At 40.4% G+C, this 24,849-nt stretch overlaps 2 protein-coding genes across 2 annotated transcripts in view; one reads left to right on the plus strand and one right to left on the minus strand.

Moving 5' to 3' along the window:
- Erp44 (endoplasmic reticulum protein 44) overlaps positions 1–3,035 on the minus strand; it is an 81,776-nt gene extending 78,741 nt beyond the window's left edge. Inside the window, exon 1 of the mRNA XM_005362162.3 lies at positions 2,831–3,035. Coding sequence (XP_005362219.1) covers positions 2,831–2,887 — 57 coding nt within the window. The 5' untranslated portion in view covers positions 2,888–3,035. The remainder of the gene's footprint in view (positions 1–2,830) is intronic.
- Positions 3,036–3,297: 262 nt separating this feature from the next.
- Invs (inversin) overlaps positions 3,298–24,849 on the plus strand; it is a 126,388-nt gene continuing 104,836 nt past the window's right edge. The window contains exons 1-3 of the mRNA XM_005362163.3: positions 3,298–3,423; positions 6,623–6,747; positions 23,921–24,087. Of these exons, the coding sequence (XP_005362220.1) occupies positions 6,642–6,747; positions 23,921–24,087 (273 nt within the window). The 5' untranslated portion in view covers positions 3,298–3,423; positions 6,623–6,641. The remainder of the gene's footprint in view (positions 3,424–6,622; positions 6,748–23,920; positions 24,088–24,849) is intronic.

Raw genomic sequence — 24,849 nt, forward strand, 5'->3', positions numbered from 1 at the left:
AGTTCGAGACCAGCCTGGTCTACAGAGCTAGTTCCAGGACAGGCTCCAAAGCCACAGGGAAACCCTGTCTCGAAAAACAAACAAACAAACAAAAAAAAAAAATAAGAAGAAGAAAATAAACAAGCCAAGAGCAACAACAGCAGAAGTATTACCTTATACAAGCACAGAACTGTCTAAGCTAGTAAGGATTAGATCTCTGAACGTAATGATCAAGAGATCAGTGAGAAGACACCTTCGGTAAAACAACCGGAAAAAAGGGTTAAAAATCTCTAAAGCACAGAGCTTACTTAGGCTATCTGACACACATTAATTCTGATTCAGCCATCTCTCCCTTAGCTCACATTTTAAAAACTTGCACAAATCAGTACAGGGAACACGACTAAGAAACAGTTAAGTAGAAAAGAACTATGTTGATTCTCAATCAACTTATCTCAGACACAGAGCAGAAAAGGTCAATTAGCACATAAGGGAAGAGTTATCACACGGAGTGTCAGTGGTTAGTGACCCATGCAGAAAGCCTCTTATCGCATGGAGTAATGTATTCTAGAATACTTCTGTGATCAGGGAAAAGAGAGTCACTTGCCTCCTGAAATTCAGTGTTACCATTTCAGCTACTACTGTACAATCCTTACAAATTTAAGAAGGTATTAGTAGCTACTCTTTAAGAGTGAGATCCAGAGTTCCTCTTATTGCAGTAAAAGAAGATATGGTGTCCAAGCACGTAAGGGAAAAATGATGACCTCAACTAAGAGTTGTCTATGTCTGTCTGTAAGAGCCATCAGGCTGAAGCCTGAAGGGACTCAGAGAATTTCATTAGACAGGTGGGAGACTGAGTAAGCAGGTTTCATCATTATGTCTGCATTAGCAGTCAGACAAGCTACTACTCACTGTTGAGATTAGACACATGTTTTATGAATATCTGCTAAACTAGTATTAGATTATTAGAACGAAGTAAGCAAACACTGTGTTCAAGTTGAATCTAGTTTGACTTGTACTTCTGGTTTATGAAAACTTTTCGGAGGCTTTGTTTTCCAACCCATTAATCTTTACAGGAGTTCTCTATGTTTCCAGTCCTCTCTTCTACCTTTGCTTAGGAAGATAAATAAATACACAATGTATTTATAACTAGAGTTTAGTGAAATATAGGCTTTATTTGAGAAGAAACCATCGTTTAGATTTAACATGATTGATAGATTCTCTAGAAAAAAAGGCATGAGTTATTTCAAAATAAATGTTCTCATTCTTAAACTTGGCTCGATTGACATCATTTTCCTACTCAATGTTTCAACTTTTCAATGTCTTTAGATTTTTGACCATTGAACTTTTCAGTCACCTAAAAAATAATTTCTAACAAACAACTCTTTATAAGAAAAAGATTAGTAATTAGTGTCCTTAAGAAGCATATGGCCTCTAATAGCATCATTGTGAGAGTTCTAGAAGGTGCCACAACGCAGAATAAAGCTACACACACACACACACACACACACACACACACACACACACGGAGGGAGGGAGGGAAGGAGGGAGGGAGGGGGAAAAGAGAAGAAGAATGTTCGTCTATAAAGAATTTACTGCTCTATACTAAAGTGCTAACAAGGCATTCTATCATTTAATATTGCCTCGTTTATACAAAACTTTATATTCTTCGGCAGTATCTTCATTTCATTTAGCTTACGCTATTTTATTTTGAAAAGAATGAAGTATTGTATATAGCTTTTAAAAATGGCTTTCAAGTCATCATGAAAATGAAAAGCATTTCAAGCACAAACGTTAAACTTCTTATGAGATATGGTGGAATACACGCTACAAATTAAGAGATCTATTTCTAGATTCAGCCTTGCCTGTAACCAACTATATAGCTTCTTGCAAGTGAATTATTATTCCTAAGCTGTGAAGAAAGTAATTTATATTCAATGGTGTTCACCTTAAATTTAGCTTTCTAAGAATCTACCACAATTCAAGTATTTTCAACTACTGAGTCATAACAGCCCGAACACACTCCTCTCGCTTTCCCATACGGAGTTAGACTTCCACTTCTGTCTCAATTTGGCCACTTCAGTGCCACACTCAAGATACACTTCGAAGGAAGAGAAACTGGGGAAAGATTCTTTTCGAAGATGGGATGATGCCAGTCAGGCTGGGAAGTACTAATCCCACATGCATGCAGGAGAGCTGGTTATTCTCAAGTCGAGAGCACTGTCAAAGACACATGCTTCAGTCGGGGAGGGGAGATAGGCTGCAACAGGGTTTAGGGGAGGCCCTAGAAGAACCTGTCAGATAATCACACCCTCCATCTTTTCAAATTCCTATTCTCCCAGTAGACACCAAACCAGTCTCCAGTTCCGGGTTTCCAACCAATCACAAGAAGCCACAACAGAGGGCTTTGCCAGCCTGTTTTGAGGATCCAGAGAATCACAGGACCCCAGCACCTGTCTGGTTCACACCCTTCCCAGTGTGGGAGAAAACATTGGATGTCCCCTCGGTCCCTTTGGATTCTGGTGCCCCAAGCAGGTCCTCACCGTCCACAAAACTGAAGCGTACTCCAGGGGGGGGGGGGGCCTCGGCTGTGACCTCCCACGTATCACTCCCTTAAGGCGAATTCTCCCATTTGGAGGTCCCAATCCCTTGACTGGGGTTCCGCAGGCCTCGTAGACCCCGGGCCCAATAAGTCAAAAGAACGGGCCAAAGTGAAGGCAGCTCCAGGGGATGCACGCCTCGCCACCGGAGGAGGGTCGAGGCAAGCAGGGGCAGCAGCAGCGTTCCCCCTCGCGGAGGGCGGGAGGCGGTCAGGGACGCAGTCGGAAGGTTTGTCATCCCTACATACACTCACCAGAAGCAGCAAGGAGCATCTGAGGTCGGGTAAAGACAGGAAGACTGCAGGATTCATGGTAACGGTGGGGTCCGCGGTGGGTCAGGAGGTGGCGGCTGGGACTGGACCGGACTAAGAAAGGGCTGGGCTCCGGGGGCCGGCGGCAGCGGCACCTCGTCCTCTCGACCCGGAGCTCCAGCGGCGAACACCCGGGACAACTTCCAGAGAGGCCTCTCACGCCCTCACTTCCGGGTCCTGCCCACCTCTGAGCACTTCGGGAAATGTAGTCCCATACTGCTCTCACTGACCACGTCATCTGAGAGCTGGAACTCTCCTTCCCAGTAGGCCCTGAGCCCTGGACGGCCAAGCCATCTGCTCGCGGGGCTCTTCGGGATTGGAAGGGGCCCGCGTACTTCTGCGCCTCGGGGAGCGGGAACTACAATTCCCAGAGGGCTCTGCGGCTGAGCGCCTCGGGCTGGTTTTTCAGAGCTCCCGGGCTCTGGTGTTCTGGGGTCTGTCCCTGCGAGTGCAGTGACCTGACTTGGCAGGAGGGGCGGCCCTGTGCTGGTCGTGCCTCCTGGTGCCATCCCGGGGCGCCAGTCCTAGAGGCAGGGGTGAGTAGGAAGCTGTCTGGCACGGACGGCTCGGGCAGGCTGGCGAGCACCGCCCCGGCCACTGCTTCAGATTCTTGGCCCGCCTGGTCTGAGGTGTGGCCTGAGCCTCTATCCCTGGCCTCGAAGCTGCTACCTCTTCTTTCTGCCGTACTTCCTCCGTTATATAAGGAGAGCCATCCCTGGGGCTTCAGTCATGACTTCTCCAGGGTGACTTCTGAGGGTCCGTGAAAGGAAGAGAGACGGGGCGGGAAAAGCATGTTGTAAACTGTAAAGCGCAGTGCCTAACAGTCACCGCTTCTTTACAGTATCTTTACAAATTAACCAAGTAGCAGAGGATTTTAACCTGGTGTCTGGTAGCTTTCTAGAATCTTCTATGAACACCTAGCCGGGTCTGTGTGCGTGGGAAACGAGCCACATGCTCACTACCTGGCACTCAGAAGACACTCTGCATTTGTGCAGCTCCCTACGCCCACTCTTTGCTTCAGCTTTCCTGCTGCCTGAGATGGCCTTACCCTTTCTCTTTCTGGAGTCCCGACTAAACTCTCACCAGGTCAGACATTTGACACCACTGTTGTCTGGCACAGTCAACCAACCCTTTCATCCTAACCAGAATCGCCTTTTCTTTGTGTGTGAGCTCAGCACCACTATTTCTGCATAATTAGATAATAATTAGAGTGTTTATTGCACAGGCTTATTTTATAATGAGTTAATGATGATGATGCATTTACACTTTATAACACTAACAAAGTGGCTTTGATATCTACCTATAAAAATTATTTATTGGAGGGGAAGCAACAAGGAAAATAACATTTCTGTTAAAAAGAACCCTAGAGGAATGGCTTTCCCAGGGTTTCAAAATTAAAGTATAGTGGAGCCAAGACTCTAAATCCACCACTTGCTAATGTAGTGGTCTAGCAATGTACAACTCATCTCATTCTACAGAGCTCAACTTTAGATACATGAGAAACTCATATAAACAGAAGGATTGGTTATGGTGGTAGATGTCTGTATTCCCAGAACTTGGGAGGCTGAGGCAGAAAGAGCAGGAGTTTAAAGCCAGCATAGGCTACTTAATAAGTTCCCAGCCAACCTGATCTCTAAATTTTGAGACCCTGCTTGAAAGTGTAAGGAAAGAGTGGCCAAAAAAGGAAAAGAAAACGTCATTACACTGTGAAGTTAAAATTTGCCGTGACTTACCCTTTGGACTTAGTACTCACCCTATGACACTTCATTCAGAACATTCATTTAGCACCAGTTGTATACCTACCTATTACTGTGCCAACTGCTAGAATTATGGGTAAGCCCATAGACTATTTATAGAGATAGATACCACTATTTTTGACAGTTTTGAAAGTATTCAAATAAGGTTTCTGGTTTCGGGGGGGCTTTTTTTTTTGGTTTTTTTTTTGGTTTTTTTTTTTTTTTGTGGTCTGGCACACCTAAGTTCACTTTCAATCCAAAATGATGTTTCAGAATTCAGAATGATGCCCGGAATACTTGGCACCTCACTTGTTAAATGAAGGAACATCGTCAGCCCTTCTCATTTCTCATGTTTACTGAAGTATGTAGAGCCGAGGCAGCCTGAGGACACACAGCTGGACCAGGCACTTAACTGTAGCTTCCTTCCTACTATGTTTTAGCTCAGTCCTTGTTTTGCAGCTTCTCTCGTGTGACTTTTGATACAGTCCTGTGTAAGGCATTCTTTGTTCTAACCCGACAGAAATGCTCACACAACACAGAAGCCTCTCAACGTTCTCCTCCTCATTTTCTGCTAGCATGTCAGCTCACAGTGTCAGCAAATTAAAGAAGAGAAAAGCTAACCTTTACCATAATTTAAATATTTTCTAACTTAAAACAATTCAGTAATCCTTGTCAGTTGTGAAACTGCTATGCCAGAAACCTAGGCAAGCATGTTTGTGTCTTTCTACAGTGTCAGGTTTGAGGGACTGACAACAGATTCACAAGATAGAGCAGTTTCAATGGTAGCCCTTTGCCAGGTAATCCCACCTGCTTTGGTAATCTGGCCAAAGCAACTGCAGATTATTTTATTCTAATCTCAGTTACTAATACTAACTCTCATATTAAACAGCACACTGTAAATGCGCATATATATGATTTACAGGATGAATACAACTTCAGCTATGGTAGCGTGTAAAAGCTTCCAGAAGTAGGCTGATAAAAGATTGGAGTAGAGTCTGTTTTGATAAGTAACAACCCCGAACCAGCCACGGAGAGCCAGCTGCTGCTCTTCACATCATGCCACAAAATAGTCAGGGTGGAGGGCAAAGATCTTGTCAGCTGCAGAGACAAGAGAGCAAAACCAAATTAGAACAAGAACAGTGGGTTCGGGTCCGGACAGGAAAGCAGGGGGATGGGCAGATTGCAGTCAAGTAGGCTACGTCATCAGCTGAAGCCTCAGAGAGAGGCGAGAACTCTGCCTGTCAGTCCTTGATGCACACACTCGGTCTCAGAAGATAGGTTGGTGGGGGTCATTGCCATTGCATTGCTACATCTTCCACTTTGTACAGTCCAGATGAGGAAGTTACAACCCATCCTTGGTTTGGCTTGTCCAATAAGTCCTTGGGGCTGGTCTCCTTAGTAGTATATGCCCATATGCTTCCATGGTCTCAGTTCACCTTGGAAAATTTAGAGGATGGCACCCTCATGACTGATCCCTCATGACTCTGCACAGTCATTTACCACTCTGTGCTGAATGGGTGGTGCTGGCAGGAGCTGATGTTTACCTGGGAGCACAGTCATCTTCTACCCTCAGAACAGACTTAAAAAGCTTTTACTAAGTGGAGCCTCTCGGGGCAAGGCACAGGCACAGGCACAGGCAGAAAAACCATTATTGTACCCAATATGGAATAACTTAAAGCAGGGCACAGTCTGGTCTCAATAAGAACTGTGTGGAATCACATTGCCTCTATTAAATCTTAGAAGTAGGTACGACTTGGAAGCTCTGCCCTTGATGTAAATGTCTTCTCATTTCTTGAGAAAATTCTCTCATTCTACAGTTAAGCAAATAGTACAGATGCCCTAATTTGCCTTATCATTGCAGCTGTAGAAGTAGCAAAGTAGTTAGGTCCTAGTTAAATATCTATAATCAATCATGTTTACGAGCGACCTACTTGGCACTGATAAGGCAGGTGGTAGAAGTGTTTTCTGCTTGTACTCATTGTCTTAACCGCTCTTCCAGGTTACTCGTGGAGAAAGCTATGAATGTTTCAGAGAATGTGCTCTCTGCTGGACCCTCATTAGCATTGCAAGTTCATGCCGCTGCAGTTAATGGAGATAAGGGTGCCCTTCAGAGACTCATTGTTGGTAAGCATTCCCCTGTAAACTTAGACTCCGAAATAGATGGGGGAGTTGGTTCATTCAGTAAAGTGTCTGCCACACAAGCATAAGGACCTGAGTTGAGATCCCATGCAAAAGCCAGTGCGGTGCATCTGTAACCCCAGTGAACATCCTTAGAGCTCACTGACTGCTCAGCATGGCTGAACTGAAGAGCTCAAGGTTCAGTGCCTTGAGACATAGCTCAGCAAGCTTGGCACTTGATGCCAAGCATGACAGCCTGAGTCTGATCCCTGAGACCCACCTGGGGAAAAGAGAACCAACTCATGTAGGTTTTCTTCTGACTGCCACGTGGGCATCATGACATTCACACCCATACACGTACATATATATATATGCATATATATATATATATATATATATATACACACACACTCATGCACTCAAAATGAATACATAAATGTATTTTTTTTCCAAGGAAGAAGGTAAGAGCAGCTGAAGATGACAACTACTCACTGCTGACTTCTGACATCTACACACACATGGTTACATACACAAATACCAAAGAAAAGCAAACTGATAAAAAACCCCTAAGGTAATTTGTTGATTATGTAAATTTACAATGTGCTTAAACATTTTAAAGAACTGGGCGGTGGTGATGCTCGCCTTTTATTGTAGCACTCAGGAGGCAGAGGCAGGCAGATCTCTGTCAGTTTGAGGTCAGCCTAGTCTATGGAGTAAGTTCCAGAACAGACAGAGCTATAGCTACCCAGAGAAACCCTGTCTCAAAAAACAAAAAATAAAATTTTAAGGAAAATATATTAGTAGTTATATTTTATTCCAGTTCTTGTACCAGAAAGAACATAAGCCCTGAAAGTTCAGAATATGGATTAGGAATAGTTGAAAATTACTTCAGAAATATACTATACAATATAAAGTATTAAATATAAGCTTAATACTTTACTAACTCAAAGTATTAAGTTTATAAATAACTTTTGATGGATTTAAGATCATTCAGCATGCTTCTCTGTCATTTATATATATTTATGGTTTAGAAGTCCAGCGTGGAATTTCTAGAGAGAACAAAATAAATAATGAACAGAATTAAGGCCAAAATGGCTAACAAAACAAAACTAAACAGAACTTTCCAGAATTGTTGAAACCCCTAGCCCACATAGTCACAATTCTCCAAGGAGAACAAATAAAATGAAAATAAACATTATTTTTAATGTTTATACATCCCAATGTTTCATAATTCATGATTGACAACTTGGGCAATAAATTCAAAACCCCTTGAGCTTTCATACTTGCTCCTTTAGAACTTTGTCTTACATTCCCACTTTTTCCATGAACTCCTACCCATGAACTCTCACCTTTGTCAGCCTCAAGGGTCTAGTCTTTGATACTTTGCTCTGTACTTTCTGCTCCCCTGCTACCATTTTATTTTGTTCCCTACTAAACAAACTCTTCCTTAAGAATAGAGTAAATTGCCTTGTTGAAGGAGGCTGCTAGTTAGTTCCTTGCTGCTTAGCCTCGAAATAATCACACTGAAATTGTATTAATTACATCACTGCTTGGCCCATTAGCTCTAGCTTCTTATTGGCTAACTCTTACATATTAATTTAACCCATCTCCATTAATCCGTATATCACCATATGACTGTGGCTTACCACCTAAAGTTCTATCTGGCGTCTGTCTCTGGCAGGGGCTGTGTGGCTTCTCTCTGACCCCACCCTTCTTCCTCCCAGCATTCAGTTTAGTTTTCCCCACCTACCTAAGTTCTACCTTGCTATAGGTCTAAAGCAATTTATTTATTCATTAATGGTAATCACAGTATGCAAAGGGAAATCCCACATCATTGCCCAAATTCTGTGTACACTACAAATAGCTCTGTCCCCATCAGATACATTATCCTCATTTCATGCCAGCTGCCTGCATCCTCAGTTCCTCCCTGGAACTTGACATCTGGGACCTCCACATCGCTCATTTGAATGCTCTCTCATTGAACTGAAACACTTCCAGCTCACTTGTTAAATAGAAAGAGTTTCTCCTCTTCCCCGAGCCTTCCTACACAACATTCTCCCCAGTTCTTAGCCACCAGTTTCTCTCTTTACCTCTCTCCCTCTTCAGCCTTGATTCCATGGTCTACTATTACAACTTTCTCTTGGAAAAAAACACTTTCTCACTCACTTTCTGTTTCACTTGGCTGTCAGACTTCCAACTCTGGATGGACCTAATTTATGTATTCCTGACAACCCCAGAAAGATCAGACATAGCTTGAAGATTTATAATATGTCGATTTTTGATCCCTGCTTCAAATAATCAACTCTACACTTAACTGTCTATCGTACCACCGTTTTCCATTGTGAATGCATGGTGCCTTCCTTGTTGGCTGAAAGCTCAGCTCCCAGTTTCTCCTCTGTCTTTTCTCAGATAATACTGTATGATGCCTAGAGAAAATGGAGACATTAAATAAAAATTCCCTCATCTTCTAGAATAATACCTACAAATCACCCTGTATTTGTACTTACACCCTTATTTTTTTTTCTGAAAAAATAGAAAAGATCCAGTTTCCTGTCAGAGTTCATGGTTTCCTGACAAGCTCTGTGTTCTGTCCATCCCTCTCTGGGAATTTACTCTGTTTTGTTTAAACCTCTGATGACATCTCAACCTTTTGTCCATTTTTTTATTAGAAAATTTCCCCAAGACCATTTAAACATCACTGTTGTTGTTTGTATTAGAAACATCCTCCCTGTCCTCTTATGTACCTGTACCTACAGCTCTCTCAGCCTTCCCTCACGTCTACGTGGATGCACAGCTAAACTGCCACAACAGTGACCTGAAGAAGTCAGACTTCTGTCTGATCATAATGGTGCAAAGGTACATGGGTGTCTGGGGTGGGCAGAAATCTCCACACAATCAACCAGAGATGCTGCCAGAGCTTGGCACCACAGAACCCAGCATTTATGTGGTTTGCTTTGTGGATAGAAGACAGATACTGTCTTTGTAGTCAAAGCCCACTTGTCAGAGGAAAGTAATTTGTCATTAAGGAAGTAGGCTAAAATTAAGGACAGAACCACACCCTAGGACAAAGGGGGCTGAAGAACCAGTCTTTCCCTGGATATGCCTTATGAAAACCCAGAGTACACAGTTGCAAAGAAGCAAAGTAAAAGAATGAATGGAGCAGTTATCTCTCCGTTACCAAAGCTGAGCTTCTTGAGACAGCTGCACCCGTTAGCCCTACTCTCTCATCTTAATCCATTCTTTCATGTTTACAAAATACAGATGATTATGCCTCTTGAGACATATATAGAAAGAAACACATATAACTTACATGTACAACTTAAACAAATATAAAACAAGTATCCATTAATCTCCAACTAAGCTAAAGAATAATACATTGTCAATACCCCAACAGCCACTTACTATCTTGCCTGTGTTTATTTGAGACAACATTTCATTTAGCCCAGGCTGACCTTAAACTCCCATTGTAGCTGGGGATGACATTGAACTCCTGAACCTCTTCCTACATGCTGGGATTCCTATAGCCTGTCTCTCTAGTACCTCTTTCTGCCTTTTTTTTTCCTTCTTTCTTTTCCTTTTTTGATAGTGAAGTTCAGGATTCTGTACATGTTATACCCCTACACCCATCTTGACTTTATAATAATCATATTGTTTTTACATGCTTTGAATGTTCACTAAATGCTTCAGCTCTATGTGAGCTGGAAATAAAAAAACTCTATACACTTGCAGTTTTTCCTGGCTTAAAAACACTTTCATTTCTTGTCATTATACTTGGAACAGCATTTCAAAGGCCTCTGGCCCTTCTTCCCCTCCAGCCTCCCCTTGCACAACTTGTTTCTAGGAAAACTTGCTTCCTTTCAGTTTCTCCTGCCTGCCAAGTCCTTTTCCATTTCAGGGCTTTCACCTACTATTGTCTGTCTGAATAACTCTTAGTCCCCTCCTTGCTCAGTATCATAGGGCTTCTTCTTCAAAGAGAACTGCCCAGCAGCCAATCTCAGTCATCTCCTCATTGTGCCCTCCCGTGGCCCTCCGTAGGCTTCCCTCACAGAGGCTGTACAACTGCATTCGTGTGGCTGACTGTTTTAATGCCTGTCTGACTTCTCCGAGAGCCGACTGAGTTGTTCGTTACCATATCCAGCACAGTACTTGACACATAGTAGGCATGGGAGAGCTATTGTTGAAGAAATGAGTAAATATTATAGCTCTTAGTTAATTATCTTTCCTTCCCAGTAGTCTATGAATACCTTGAGGCCCAGCACTAAACGTGAATTGAGTTGAATTAAATTGAATTGAGAAACAGATTGAGACAAAATTCCCTGAGGAGGGAAAAATTTGAATCAGAGTTCCTCAAGAAAAAAAGAAATATATAAAATGACTTCTTCATTATTTTAATGGAAATTACAATCTTCCAAAGCAAATACACTGTGGTATGCTGTAAAGTAAAAGCACACTAGTTCATTCATAGAAATAACTGAAACATTTCATTGTAAAACTTGAAACTTTCCTATAATTTAACATACCCTAAAAAAAATTAAGATCTAAAAAGCATAACATAACAAGTATAGAGATAATAAATTTATTGATTGATCCCTGGGTTTTCCATCACTTTGTTCAAGGAACTTCAGAGTCATTACTGATTGAGGGACACTGCTGGCCTTTTAGGCATTGTGCTATTGTGTTTTCTGTGCATACAGCCACACTTTTATTCTGTGTCATTTCGTAAGTAGTGTATCTCCATGCTAAAATATCTGTTCTGTTTGATCTTAAATTTCAGTCTATTTTAAGCATCTCTTTACATACCACATGTTTTATGATCACTACATATGTGCTATTTCTCTTTCCTCAGCTAGTGTCATCGTACTACTGATGAATTATTTTTCTTGGATCTTTGTTCACCAACTGCTCAGTGACTTCATTCACTTTAGCGTTTTCTGTTTTCCCATCTCTGTTTCCATGGAGAAGTATACCAGTGATGCATAGACTCCATGGAAACGGATGACTGTCTCTTTTTACTCACACAACTAATTAAATCGAACAGTTTCTGAGCTGCCCATTGTCCTGGAGGAGAACTGAAGAGGCCTTCTCTGAATGAAACATCTTTTTAGTCGTGGGCCTTGCTGGTGCACCTAACACAATGCTGGCATGGATGCCTTAGCATTTTCCACTTCCTAGATTGCCTAAAGAAGTTAGATGTAGTAATGAGCCTTGTTAAGTTGCAAAATCCAGGTACTATTTCTGGTACTATTCTAGCATTTCTTCTTTTAGTTCAAACTTTACCTTAAATATTAAATTGAAACCAAAAAAATTAAATTGAATATTCTATAAAATGTAGAATGGTTGCCAGACAGTGGTGGTGCACGCCTTTAATCCCAGCACTCGGTGGCAGGGAGGCAGAAACAGGTGGATCTCTGTGAGTTTAAGGCCAGCTTGGTCTATAGTTCTAGGATAGCCAGGGTGTTTACACAGAGAAACTCTGTTTTGAAAAACAAACAAAAAAGTAAAATGGTTATAACTTACAAAATATTTAATAATTTATATTTTATAAATGTCACTATTAAAGTACAGTTGGCCCTCCATGTCATGAGTTACACAGGCACAGATTCAACTAATTGAAGAGTGATGATATTTGGGGGAGGGAAACTTGTTCTGTACTGGACAGTGTACAGACTTCTTTGTCTCTTTTCTCTAGACAGTATTCTAAAATGACTATAACATTTACAGTTTATTAGGTATTATAAGTAATCTAGAGACTATTTAAGATATATGGAAGAAGACGTGGTTTATATGTCAGTACTATATGTTTATAAAGGGCTTGAACATCTACAGATATTGGTAACTGGAGATCCACTTGCCCCTGGACACTAAGGGAAGACTGTGTACATGATTATACTTGTTAGTATTAGTGATAAAATTAGCTAACCATCATAAAGTCATGTTTTATATATCAGTCACTGGGTTATATGTTGTGCAACTTGTTAACTAATTTAACAATACGTTCAAAGAGTTTTGCATACTCTTATTAGTTATTTTCTAGGTAAGGAAATGTTAAGTAATTTTCCTTTATGTAGCAAAATTTAGGCTGCGTCTAGGTAATTTTATTCTAGAATCTACACTTCTAACTAATAATATGTGGGCCTTCACTGTATGGGTACTTGTTTCTGTACACACATGCTCTTTCATACTTACATGTAGAGAAGAAGAAAGAAAGAACTGAATAACTTTGGACCTTAGTTGATAAACTGAATGATTACCTAGAATGAATTTTTTGTAGCATTGTGTTTGGGGAAGGGTTTGAGGTAGGCATGCCTGTGTGCTCACACACCACAGAGTGCACAGACAATAGACTCTTTTGACAGTGTGATAAAGCCTGTAGGCCTATCCTCATAAAAAAAAAAAGTTTAAAATATACAGAATTCCAAAAGAAAGTCAATAGATTGACATATAGAGAATCCTGCCCGGAGCAGTCCCCTGCCATGGAGAGGTCCCAGCAGAGGATGGAAGGAGTTGAAGAGGGAAGGAAGTAAACCAGGCCATAATGGTTGGGAGAATCTTGCAGCCTGACTGACTGACAGCCAGAGTGCTTCTTAATTTATACAGAACACAGTAAGTAGGGATACATTCATGTTGTTCCAAAACATAGACCATATCATTTTTGTTTTTGGACTGTGTTTCACTTCCTTCTGCTCATCTTTTAGGCATCATTAATAAACTTTGACAGAACAGAGTTATCATTTCCAGTCGTTTTCCTCGTTTTGACATCATTGATAAACAGAGTTATCATTTTTATTTATTAACCCCATAACCCAATTTTTAGGAATCTAGAGGCATATGACAAGTTGTTTTCAGGCTGGTTACCTTTTTGACTACAAGAACATTAGACCAAAAAAATCGTCAAGCCATCCCTGGCATACTGCCATGTCCCAAGCAGTGTATTATTAACCCTTACTAGAGCCTAGGCAGTTTGGATGCTCACCTTACTAGACCTGGATGGAGGTGGGTGGTCCTTGGACTTCCCACAGGGCAGGGAACCCTGATTGCTCTTTGGGCTGACGAGGGAGGGGGACTTGATCGGGGGAGGGGGAGGGAAATGGGAGGCGGTGGCGGGGAGGAGGCAGAAATCTTTAATAAATAAATTTAAAAAAAATTAACCCTTAATAGAGTACTCAAGAAATATCCTCAGGCCCAAACTGCTGCATTTATTATTCAAATTTTGGCATAATATAATTATATTTTGTATCTTTATGGAATAGTTTTATTGTCTTTCCACATCATTTTTTGCACCTCAGTGTAAGTCTCTGTGTAGGCAGAGGTGACTTCAGCTAGTCTTTGTTGCTGTATTTGCCACGTAATCGCCTGAGTGTATAGTGGAAGAGGCTTGTACTCTGAACTGTGGCCAGCTCCTCTAGCCCACTGAATCTTGCTGACCTTTTTAAGTTTGCTTTGTTTTGACTATCTTGTTTCTGAGTAAGTACAGGGACAGATGTTTCAAAAATATAGGCTCATAAAGAGACCTCTGGCTTCTTTATGTGTGTCACAGCCTCTAAGGCATAAAGAAAACCTTCAAGTAGATAAGGATATCTCCCTAAAGCAGGGGGGGGTGATAGCTTGTTCAGGACTGTCTTGGGGAAGCTTGGAAATAGCATTCCTGGAAGAAGGCATAAATGATTCATAAGGAATTTCCCATAAGTCCAATATCCCCAAATTGTAAATATATTAAAAATCTCTCAAATATGCAACAGGTGGAGATGAAAAGCAAAGGTGGCACGGTGACCATCATGTGGTTCAGCTTTGCTGGATCTTTGTCAAACAACTGTGCTGACTTTATGACTTCTGCCATCCCCATCAGATATGGCCGTGCTAGAATCTCCTTTATTTTTGGGGTGATACAGTGGTTGGGGATTGGCACAACTGTCACTGGTAGTGATGGCCATTCCTTTTAATTAGAGCTGGAGCTCAGGTTCTCTCACCAACCAGCCATTGACCACTAGGGTTCTACTGCGCAACTAACTTTGCAACGACTGAGTGAGATAGAGCAGTGTCTTTGCGACAGTTTCACTCAGCCTTCCGAGCTGTGCTCAGACACAGCGAATGCCAGCTCTAACAAGCCCCAATTGGTCATGGAAGAGAAACCATCTCCACAATTGATAGAATAATTAAAACCACAAGACAGACTACCAGCTGCTTCTGTTAGCTGTCCCTGAGAATGCCTGCTTTTCTCATAAGCCCTACCTCTGTAACAACATGTTGATGTTACTTAAAATTTTCAGGTACCATAATGCTTTGTCTCCAAAATACTGTTTTTGTATGGACCTGAGATGTATTAGCTAATGTTTTAATTGAAGAAAATACAGAGATTAGGATAATTAGATAAAGCCCTCCCTCAGGTACTTTGTTTGGGCCCCAAACCCCTGAACCCCACAGTATTCTCATTACTTAGAAAGTAGCCTGAAAGTCATTATGTGTCTCGTATCCTACCCCACCCCCAAGTGACACAAGCAGGACCCACAAGACGGCTTTTTCATAATAATGATTAAGGAGTATATACTTTCAATTTCCTAAAATAGACAGTTTTTGCCTCAAAGGCACAACATACTGAATGGTGGAGACATAACCCAATTAAAGCTTTCCTTTTGGGAAATATAACCACTAGTTAAACAAAAGCAAAGTCTGTCAGGGATTGAAGTCAAGTGCATATTTTCCCTGTATCACAGGAGACAAAAGAGGAGGCAGCTATGAGCCTAAAGCGCTCTCTTGTACATAGCAGAGTTAACATGGTAGCCCCAGGGTTCTGGCATCACTTTGATCTGAGGAGCCTAATCAGTTACGATTATGCCAGGGCGTGGTGATCCCTCAATTTTCTTTATTTATTCTTATCACCACAGATCTAGTTCAGTTTTATTTCTTGAGCTTCCAAGGAGGAATCACATTTTACAGGGTTTTATAATGTTATAAACATCGTCATCTGGCTACTACTGTCCTTATGGAACACCTGCAGAGTGCCCCTTTTTCATGAAAGACAGCTCAAAACTAGCCTTACTACAGCATGTTTCTTGTAAGTGTTACCTTGAGGGCCGGGGACTCAGACCAATGAAATAGTCATGCTTACTTACATTATATTTTATGTCTGTAGTGAGTCTGGCCTTAAATGAGACTTTACCTATAAATGAAGCGGTAGTTTTGTGGATTCTTCTGGATTCAATACTGAAGACCCTTAGAGAGAAAATAACTACTTGCACCACTGACATGCCTTTTGCATACTTTGTTGTCAGACATGTTGACTCAAATATAAAACTGCTTTTGTCTTCAAAACCAAGGTTATTAAAAAAAAAACCACCTGCCTCCTTCAGGAGTTATACATAGCCTGACTATATTTGTATATTTGAATTTCAAGCAGTGACCTTTGTTTTGTTACCAATATACACAAAAACGGTAAATCGTCAGAGAAGCAGTTAGTCTTTCTGGATCCCAGGAACCCAGGCTTAGAAGTTGTGCTGAAGTAGTCTTTAAAAATTAACACAGTATTGGAAGGCAGAGCTCATGAGGCCTCAACCCTAGACAAAGAGCTACAGGCAACTAAGGAATGCTGAAGGGGCAAGAATTGTTTCTTCTGGGGAACACCCGCACCAGTGGTCAGCCAATAAAAATGATCAGCCCTAAAAGCATATACACAAAAGTAACATTATATGGACTGAGCACATGGCATTTATACATTTAGGAAGAGTACACGACACACAATCACAAGCAGAACAGACTTTTCTTCATAGAGGCCATGAATTTGAAAGAGAGCAAGGGGTAGGGTACATGAGAGGTTTTGAGGACAGAAAAAGAAAGGGGAAAATGTAATTGCATTATAATCTCAAACAAATTTTAGAAGTTATGTTTTTTAAAACCTAACACATTAGCTTAAATTCAGGCACAAAACAGTCCAGGCAGAAGTACCATGTGCTCTCTTTGTCTCACTTTACTGTTTCCTCAAATAAAACATTGTGCTTGGTCAGTCAGTGCCTCTCTCAAGCAAAGTCACTGCACAGGCAATTGCCTGCCCTCACACAGTATATGTGCAGTTACTCTCGGCAGTATAGAAGTGCCTGGTCAGTAGCTGTGGACTGAAAGTGCATGCTGGAAGCTACCGTCTTTTATTGTTTCCCATTTTAAGCTTGGTGGCACATAATACAGTAAGATTTCTTTCTTGTATACAATTATTTTAAATTTTTACCAATATAAATGACTAATCACAACCACATGTAGTCGCATTGACGATATAGAGAAGTTACACAATACCTTCAAGATCACATGTGCCCCCCCACAGTGTGTCCCTCCCCACATCCCAGCCTTTGGTAACCACTGGTGTTTTCTACCCCTACAATTTTCCCTTTTCCAAAATGCCATGTAAGTGTATCATTCTGCATGACTGACTTCTTTCACTTGACTCGAGCATTTGAGAGTTCCCTCATGTTGGGTGAGCCTTTGGCTGTTTCTTTTTCTTGCTGAGCAAGAAAATGTTAATGTATTGCACTATTCGCTGTCTGGAGGATAAGTGGGTTATTTCTACCCTTTACAGTCATGAAATAGACTAAATAGACTACTATAAACATCCACAGACAGGTTTTTCTGTAGACACTGGCTTTTGGGCTTTTCTTTCTCCTTAGTGTAGGTGAGAAGATTATTAGGCCTTGTGGTAAGTGTTTATTTTGGATAATAAGGAACAAGCCATCTTCAGCTGGGTCTCTGCTGTACCATTTTGTATTCCTTGCCGCAGTGTCTAGCCATTTTCCCTTCTCCCCGTGTGCTGTTGCTTGGGTTCTGTTCTCACTGTAGCTGTCCACATGGAGTGCAGTGTGCACATTGTGGGTTGATTTACATTTCTGTGTATTAATGATGTTGCCTGCTTTCTCATATGTATATTATGTGAAATGTCTGTTCACATATCCTGGACATTTTTAATTTCATCATCTGTCTTTTTAGTACTCAGTTGCAGCAAGTTCTTTACTCTGGAAAGAAGGCATTATCAGATACGCATTTTGCAAATATTTCCTTCCAGTTTATGTTTGTCTTTTCATCCTCTAACAATGTTTTTCAAACACAAAGGTTTTAAATTAGAGTGAAAGTTAATTTGTGTATGGATTATTTGGGGATCGTATCTACAAAATCCTTAACACAGGTCACAAAACACCTTTGTTTGCTTCTAAAAGTTTTATATAGTTATAGTTGTACATTTAAATCTATGATGCAATTAGAAGTAATTTTTTATCTTTTGTGCTATCTATGAACTAATGTTTATGTCCTCCCAGAATTCATAGATTGAAATCCTGGCCCTGGTATGGCTGTCAGAGGTGAGGCTATTGGAAAGTAATTCAGGTTTTGAGAGTGGACTCTCACAAATGAGATTAGAGAGCTGTCTAACTTTTTTTGCTTATTGTTTAAAAATACAAAAGTCTGCAGTCTGTCACCCATAAAAAGGGCCCTCACCAGGTCCCAACCCTGCTGGCACCTTGATCTTAGGTTTTCATGCCCATAATAGCAGAAATTAAGTTCCTGTGGTTTGTCTGTCACCCAATCTATACTCTCTTGTTATTGCAGCCTAACCTGGTAAGGCCACACTGCAAAGTAAAGGTAGAAAGGTTTTGATTGGTTTTGTTTTGTTGGCTTGTCTACGAATTCCAGATTTTTCTAGCTACACATCTTTAAAATACTGCTCTGTGGTTTGGCTTTGCAGTTTTGTAAAAAAATCAATGAATCATGTACATGCAAGTATGTTTCCAATACTCTCAGATCTGCTGTATTGATCCATATGCTATATCGATCTATAGCAGTCCTTACTGTCACCATGCCATTTCATTAGTGCAGCCCTGTGTCTTCAAACCATACAATGCAAAGTGCTCCAAATTTAGTCTTCCTTTCAAAAATTATTTTTCTCCTCATTGCTGTAGATAGAATCCAGGGCCTGACATAGTAAGCAAGTACTGAACAAGTACATCCCTGGCCCTGAAATAACTTTCCATCTTTACGTTTTTGCCTTTCCATAATAAAACATGTCTGTACAAAAATTGCTTGGGAGAATTTTTAGTGTGTTATCTTAGTATTGCTTTATAGGAAGGAATAAATTTAAGGTTGATTTCTTTCACAGATGGCCTACATAAGAGTTTTGTAGTGTGGCCTAAGAATCAACATGAACACTTTACAACAACAAATCTTTATTATCTTCCAGTTTCTCTGGGTCAGGCTTCCAGACATGGCTTGGCTAGGATAACAGACTGTTAGCAAGGGTGGATCTCACCTAAGGTTCAGAATTCTCTTCCTAATTCACACTGGCAGAATTTAGCTTTGTATGGCTTTAACATTTCTGGCAGCTTGCTGCTCTTAGGCCAGCAGGTTTAAGTGTCATGGCTATTTCAGATCTCTTCAACCCCCTCGCTGCCTTACCTCTAAATTATTTTAAAAAGCAACCCAAGTGGTTGAGGGTGTAACTGGGTGGTGATGTGTTTGAAAAGCAAGCACTAAGCCCTGAATTTTATCCCCAGCACCGCAATCAATCAATCATTAACCAATCAATAAAAAGCTACTCAAGTTAATCTTTCATAATTAACTTAAGTTCAGTGATTAATATGCTGCAAATCTCAACATATTTACCACAAAATAGAAAATAATCGTGGGAATGATACCCTGCCACATCCATAAACTCCCCTCAGCTAAAGACGGCTTGTATTCTGGGAAGTGAGCCTCCTACCTGCTGTATTAGTTACATTTTCATTGCCATGCTAACACATTATGAGCAAAGGCAACTTAAGGAACAGTTTATTTTCACTTATAGTTCCAGAGTGCTAGATTTCCATAATGGTAGGGAAGACATGATGGAGGAACAGGAAGCTGAGAGATCACATCTCAGACACACACACACACACTCTCTAAGCAGTGACAGTGCGTGGGAAGAAATCCCTCCTCCAGTGACATACTTCTTCCAGTAAAGCTCCACATACTAAATGTCCCATAACACTCTAACTAGGGTCACTAAGCGACAACCAGATGATCAGAAACATGAGCATATGGGGGATATTTTCCATCATTCAAACCAATACAGGTGCCACCTTAGAATTTTGCCTACTTCAAATACCATTAAAGATACCTATACATTTAATAGATTATATTTTCCATGGAATTCATCCATTTCTCTTAGATTAAATGTTTATGGGCATAAACTTATTTATGATATTCCCTTGTTTTCAAATTTCTAATGGTCTGAAGCCTACATTGATAATTTTTTTCATTCTTGATATTAAAAATCTGTTTTCACTGACTTTTGTTATTATTTTGTTTATTTTTACAATGTTGGGGATTGACCCTAGGGCCTCATATATTTAAGGCAAGTGTTCTACCATTGAATACAGCAGAATACAGCAGTGTCCCATCTAGTATAATCTGTTTTTAATGATAACTCTAATTGTAGATTTTTTGTTTGTTTTCCAAGAGCTTTTAGCTCCATTAATTTTTCTATTTTTCACATTTTAATTTCACTGATCTCTATTACTTTTATTATGTTCTTCCTCCTTTTGAGTTAAATTTGCTCATCTTAGTATACTAAAGAGGAAGCATAGTTTATCAATCTGAAACAGTTCTTCTATTCTTATGTAAATTTTCAGTGCTGTGTATTTCTTGTGGAGATTCCCTTATGTATAGGGCAATATTTTAATTTTTTCATTTAATAATTAATTGTTTTAAATTTTCCCTTGAAATTTTCTCTTTAACCCATGGCTTACCTTAAAGTATGTTGTTTAAGTCCCAAGTATTTGATGATTTTCCATTACAACTCTATTATTTATTATTTGCTTAATTATATTATATTACTATCAGAGAACATACTTGGTAGGTTTTCAGTCCTTCAGGTCTTTTATTCTTGGTTCTATGAACCAGTATTCAGAATTCTCTTTCCAAGTTCACACTGGCAGAGTTTTTCTTAGTGTGATTTTAACATTTATGGCAGCTTTCTTGGTCTATTTGGAGAATGCTGTATGAGTGTTCTAATAGATAGTATCTGGCTGTCACTGCCAGATATTAAAATATTTGTTGGACCTAGCTGCTTTTGTATTGATGTCTGTCTTATCCTTGCAGGTCTTGATTTTAGATCTTGTTGGCAATATATAAATAATTGAGAAAAGGAAAAAAAAGTTTCCCCCTCCTCCCAGCCTCCCATTTCCCTCCCTCTCCTCCCACCCTTCTCCCTCCACCCCCACTCCTCTCCCCCTCCCTCTCCAGTCCAAAGAGCAGTCAGGGTTCCCTGCCCTGTGGAAAGTCCAAGGTCCTCCCCACTCCCTCCATGTCTAGGAAGGTGAACATCCAAACTGGCTAGGCTCCCACAAAGCCAGAACATGAAGTAGGATCAAAACCCAGTGCCATTGTCCTTGGCTTCTCATCAGCCCTCATTGTTCGCCATGTTCAGAGAGTCCTGTTTTATCCCATGCTTTTTCAGTCATAGTCCAGCTGGCCTTGGTGAGCTCCCAATAGATCAGCCCCACTGTCTCAGTGGGTGGGTGCACCCCTCGTGGTCCTGACTTCCTTGCTCATCTTCTCCCTCCTTCCGCTCCTCATTGGGACCTTGGGAGCTCAGTCCAGTGCTCCAGTGTGGGTCTCTGTCTCTATCTCCATCCATCGCCAGATGAAGGTTCTATGGTGATATGCAAGATATTCGTCAGTATTGCTATAGGATAGGGTCGTTTCAGGTTCCCTATCCTCATCTGCCCAAGGAACTAACTGGGGACATCGCCTTGGGCTCCTGGAAGCCACTCTAGGTTCAAGTCTCTTGCCAGCCCTAAGGTGGCTCCCTTAACTAAGAATTGTGCTTCCGTGCTCCCCTATCTTTTGAAAGAGGAATATTAAAGTTACTAAGTATAAGTTTGAATCTTTCAGAGATTTCTAATTTATCAGTTTTGCTATATAATTCAAGGCTGTGTTTTAATACATATATATTTAGCATTACTATATTTTTGTTGACTGGACCCTTTCATACTTAAAGAATTCCTCATAGTTTACAACTTTACTGTTGTCTCCTCAATTAGATATTAGCTTACTTCAACTGTATTAATTAATGTTTGCATGTTAGGTCTTTGCTCTGATTTTACTTTTAATCATTTGTTATTATATAGTAAATGATTTTTAATAACTAGAGTGTATATGGATCTTTTTTCTGTCTCATGTCTTTTTAGCAATTTGCTTATATATTATTTACACTTAATGTCATTGCAAGTGCTAGGATTTAAGATTTTCAATTTAGGCCAGGCGATGGTGGCGCACGCCTTTAATCCCAGCACTTGGGAGGCAGAGGCAGGCGGATCTCTGTGAGTTCGAGTCCAGCCTGGTCTACAGAGCTAGATCCAGGACAGGCTCCAAAGCCACAGAGAAACCCTGTCTCGAAAAAACAAAAAAAAAAAAAAAAGATTTTCAATTTATTGCATGCTCTTTATGATTCTAATCTTTTTGGTTCCTCTTCATTGTCTTCCTTTCCATTTATTGAATAATTTTACTATTCCATTTCAACTTACATGTAGTCAACTTTCCTAAGTGCTCTTAGGAAATAATAAAATTCATATACAGTTTACCAATCAAAATTATACAATTTAATGGTTTTATTTAGTCACATACTTAATACTAAAACAATTTTATTACCGCCCCCTGCTTAGAAATCTTATACTAGCTCAAATCCAACAGATTCCTCCAAGTTAAAGGTAACTGCTAATGTACTCTCTCTATTTGAATAGATGTATTTGTACCAGACATTACTTACCAATAAAAAAGTCATACAACATATAGTAATTGGACCAGCTTCTTTCACTTATCATATGTTTTCAGGGTCTGTGTTGTAATTTATTGGATTTTGTTCCTTTGGTTGAATATAATTTTCAGTTTGTAGACATACAGCATTTTGTTTGTCCATTCATCAACAGGTTATTTGTGATTTCATTTTATCTATGATGAATAGTTTATTATGGACATTTTTGAACATGTTTTTGGGTATATATTTGGGAGTAAACTTGCTGCATCAAGTTATAACTCTGGATTTAATATCTTGAAAAATTGTTTCCCAAAGTGGTGATATCAATTTATGTTCTTTCTAATAATTAGTGTAGGTTTTTATTTCTCCTGATTCACATTAATATTTGTTGTATAATGCCGATATCTCGGTGGAGACCTCCAATCGCCCTCCCCCCAACCCCGTGTCTGCGCTTGGTGCATTATTACTCAGTTACCGAGCTTCGGGCAAGGGGGCTGGAGGTTAAAATACACAGACACACACAGACAGAAAGACAGCGACACAGGTCATCCTTGAATTCCCTAAGAATGCCTCCTTCATTGTGTTCAGGGGCAGATTATATAGGGATAGCCACGCCCCAGCCAAACCCACCAGAAACCACTCTCCTGCCATCAGGAACTCCTGCAGGTCTTGTGCTCAGAGCAACTGTAGGCACTCAGATCAGGGGAAAACAAGTTGTTTACAAGAAATTCAGGATCTGGGGTCTCACTGCTCCCAACAGTATAATATGCTTATGATCAGTATTCTACTGTGTTAAAAATAGTTACCTCTACAGCACTAGTAAAATGGCTCAGTTGAATAATGGCATTTGCTACCAAACGTGATGACCTGACTTTGATGCTCAGAACCTACCTGGTGGAAGGACAGAACTGACACTCAGAAGCTGTGCTCTGATCACCACATGTGTGCCATATCATGCATACATGTACATGTGAATGCATGTGGAGGTCAGGAGACAACCTTGGATTTTGGTCCTTATCTTCTTTTGAGTGACAGAAAAAAGCATTTACAATACACACTCTAAGGGTAGTACCAAATAAGTATTTGTTGACAAAAGAAAAAAGTAATGCAGAAAAAGGAATAACTCCATATCTCAAAATGTTTATTAAAAGTAATGTAATACAGATATGACCATTAAAGTCATCAGCCAGTTGGTATTCTAGCTCTGCCATGTAATCTCAGTATGTATGTATATAGGCTAATAAGTTTCTCTGATAATGTAGAGATGCTTATGTCTACCTCATAGACTAAATTAAAATGATAAAATATGTAATGGATTTAGTACAGTACTCAATAATAAGGATTTAGTGAATGTGTTTCCTACTTATATTAGTAATAAGTACAATTATTAAATATCACTCTTTCTTATACTTACAGGAAACCCTGCTCTTAAAGATAAAGAAGACCAATTTGGAAGAACACCACTCATGTACTGTGTGTTGGCAGACAGACTGGACTGTGCAGATGCTCTTCTGAAAGCAGGAGCAGATGTCAATAAGACTGACCGTAGCCGGAGAACAGCCCTCCACCTTGCAGCTCAAAAGGTGAGAAGCCAGATTACTGTGAAGAGGAGACTGGCTGTTTGTTACTTGATTGGTAGAAATGTGCAATGGACAAATAAATGGGAAAGGCATAATTCCACGTTTCTGGGTTTCTACACATATTCTGTAAACTGTGATTATAATAACACAGTCTATAAAACAGGGTAACTGGGACTGTTGGTGAAGAACTGGCTTGGTTGATGAAGTGCTTGCCTCCAAGCACAAATATCCCCAGAACTTAAGCTAAAAAACTGGAGAACTGCTAGAGACAGGCTTACTGACTAGCCAGCCTAACATAAGCACTGAGTTCCAGGTCAATAAAGAGCCCCTGTGTCCACAAAATGCAAGTTGGATGGCGCCTGAGAAACAACCACCAGGGCTGCTCTGAAGCCTCCACACATAGAAACACATAGGTGCAAGCACCCTGCACATGCACATGAAACCCATGTATGCAGAGAAGATAAAGACAAAACAGAACACAGCCACATTCCCCGTGGTCGGACTTAGTGTTGGAAATGAATGTGAAAATTTGGGCTTTGCATGGTTTATTTTTCTCTCATGACTATTACTTTTATAATTATAAGTTTCATTCTCTGTAGAAATCTGTGCCATTAGGGCCATAAATAAACTTACTTTCAGCTTCTTAGTATAATTTCAGCATTTAAAAATATAAAATTAGCCGGGCGATGGTGGCGCACGCCTTTAATCCCAGCACTCGGGAGGCAGAGGCAGGTGGATCTCTGTGAGTTCGAGACCAGCCTGGTC

Source organism: Microtus ochrogaster, linkage group LG5, assembly GCF_000317375.1.
Source record: "Microtus ochrogaster isolate Prairie Vole_2 linkage group LG5, MicOch1.0, whole genome shotgun sequence".
In the NCBI taxonomy this organism is placed as follows: domain Eukaryota; kingdom Metazoa; phylum Chordata; class Mammalia; order Rodentia; family Cricetidae; genus Microtus; species Microtus ochrogaster.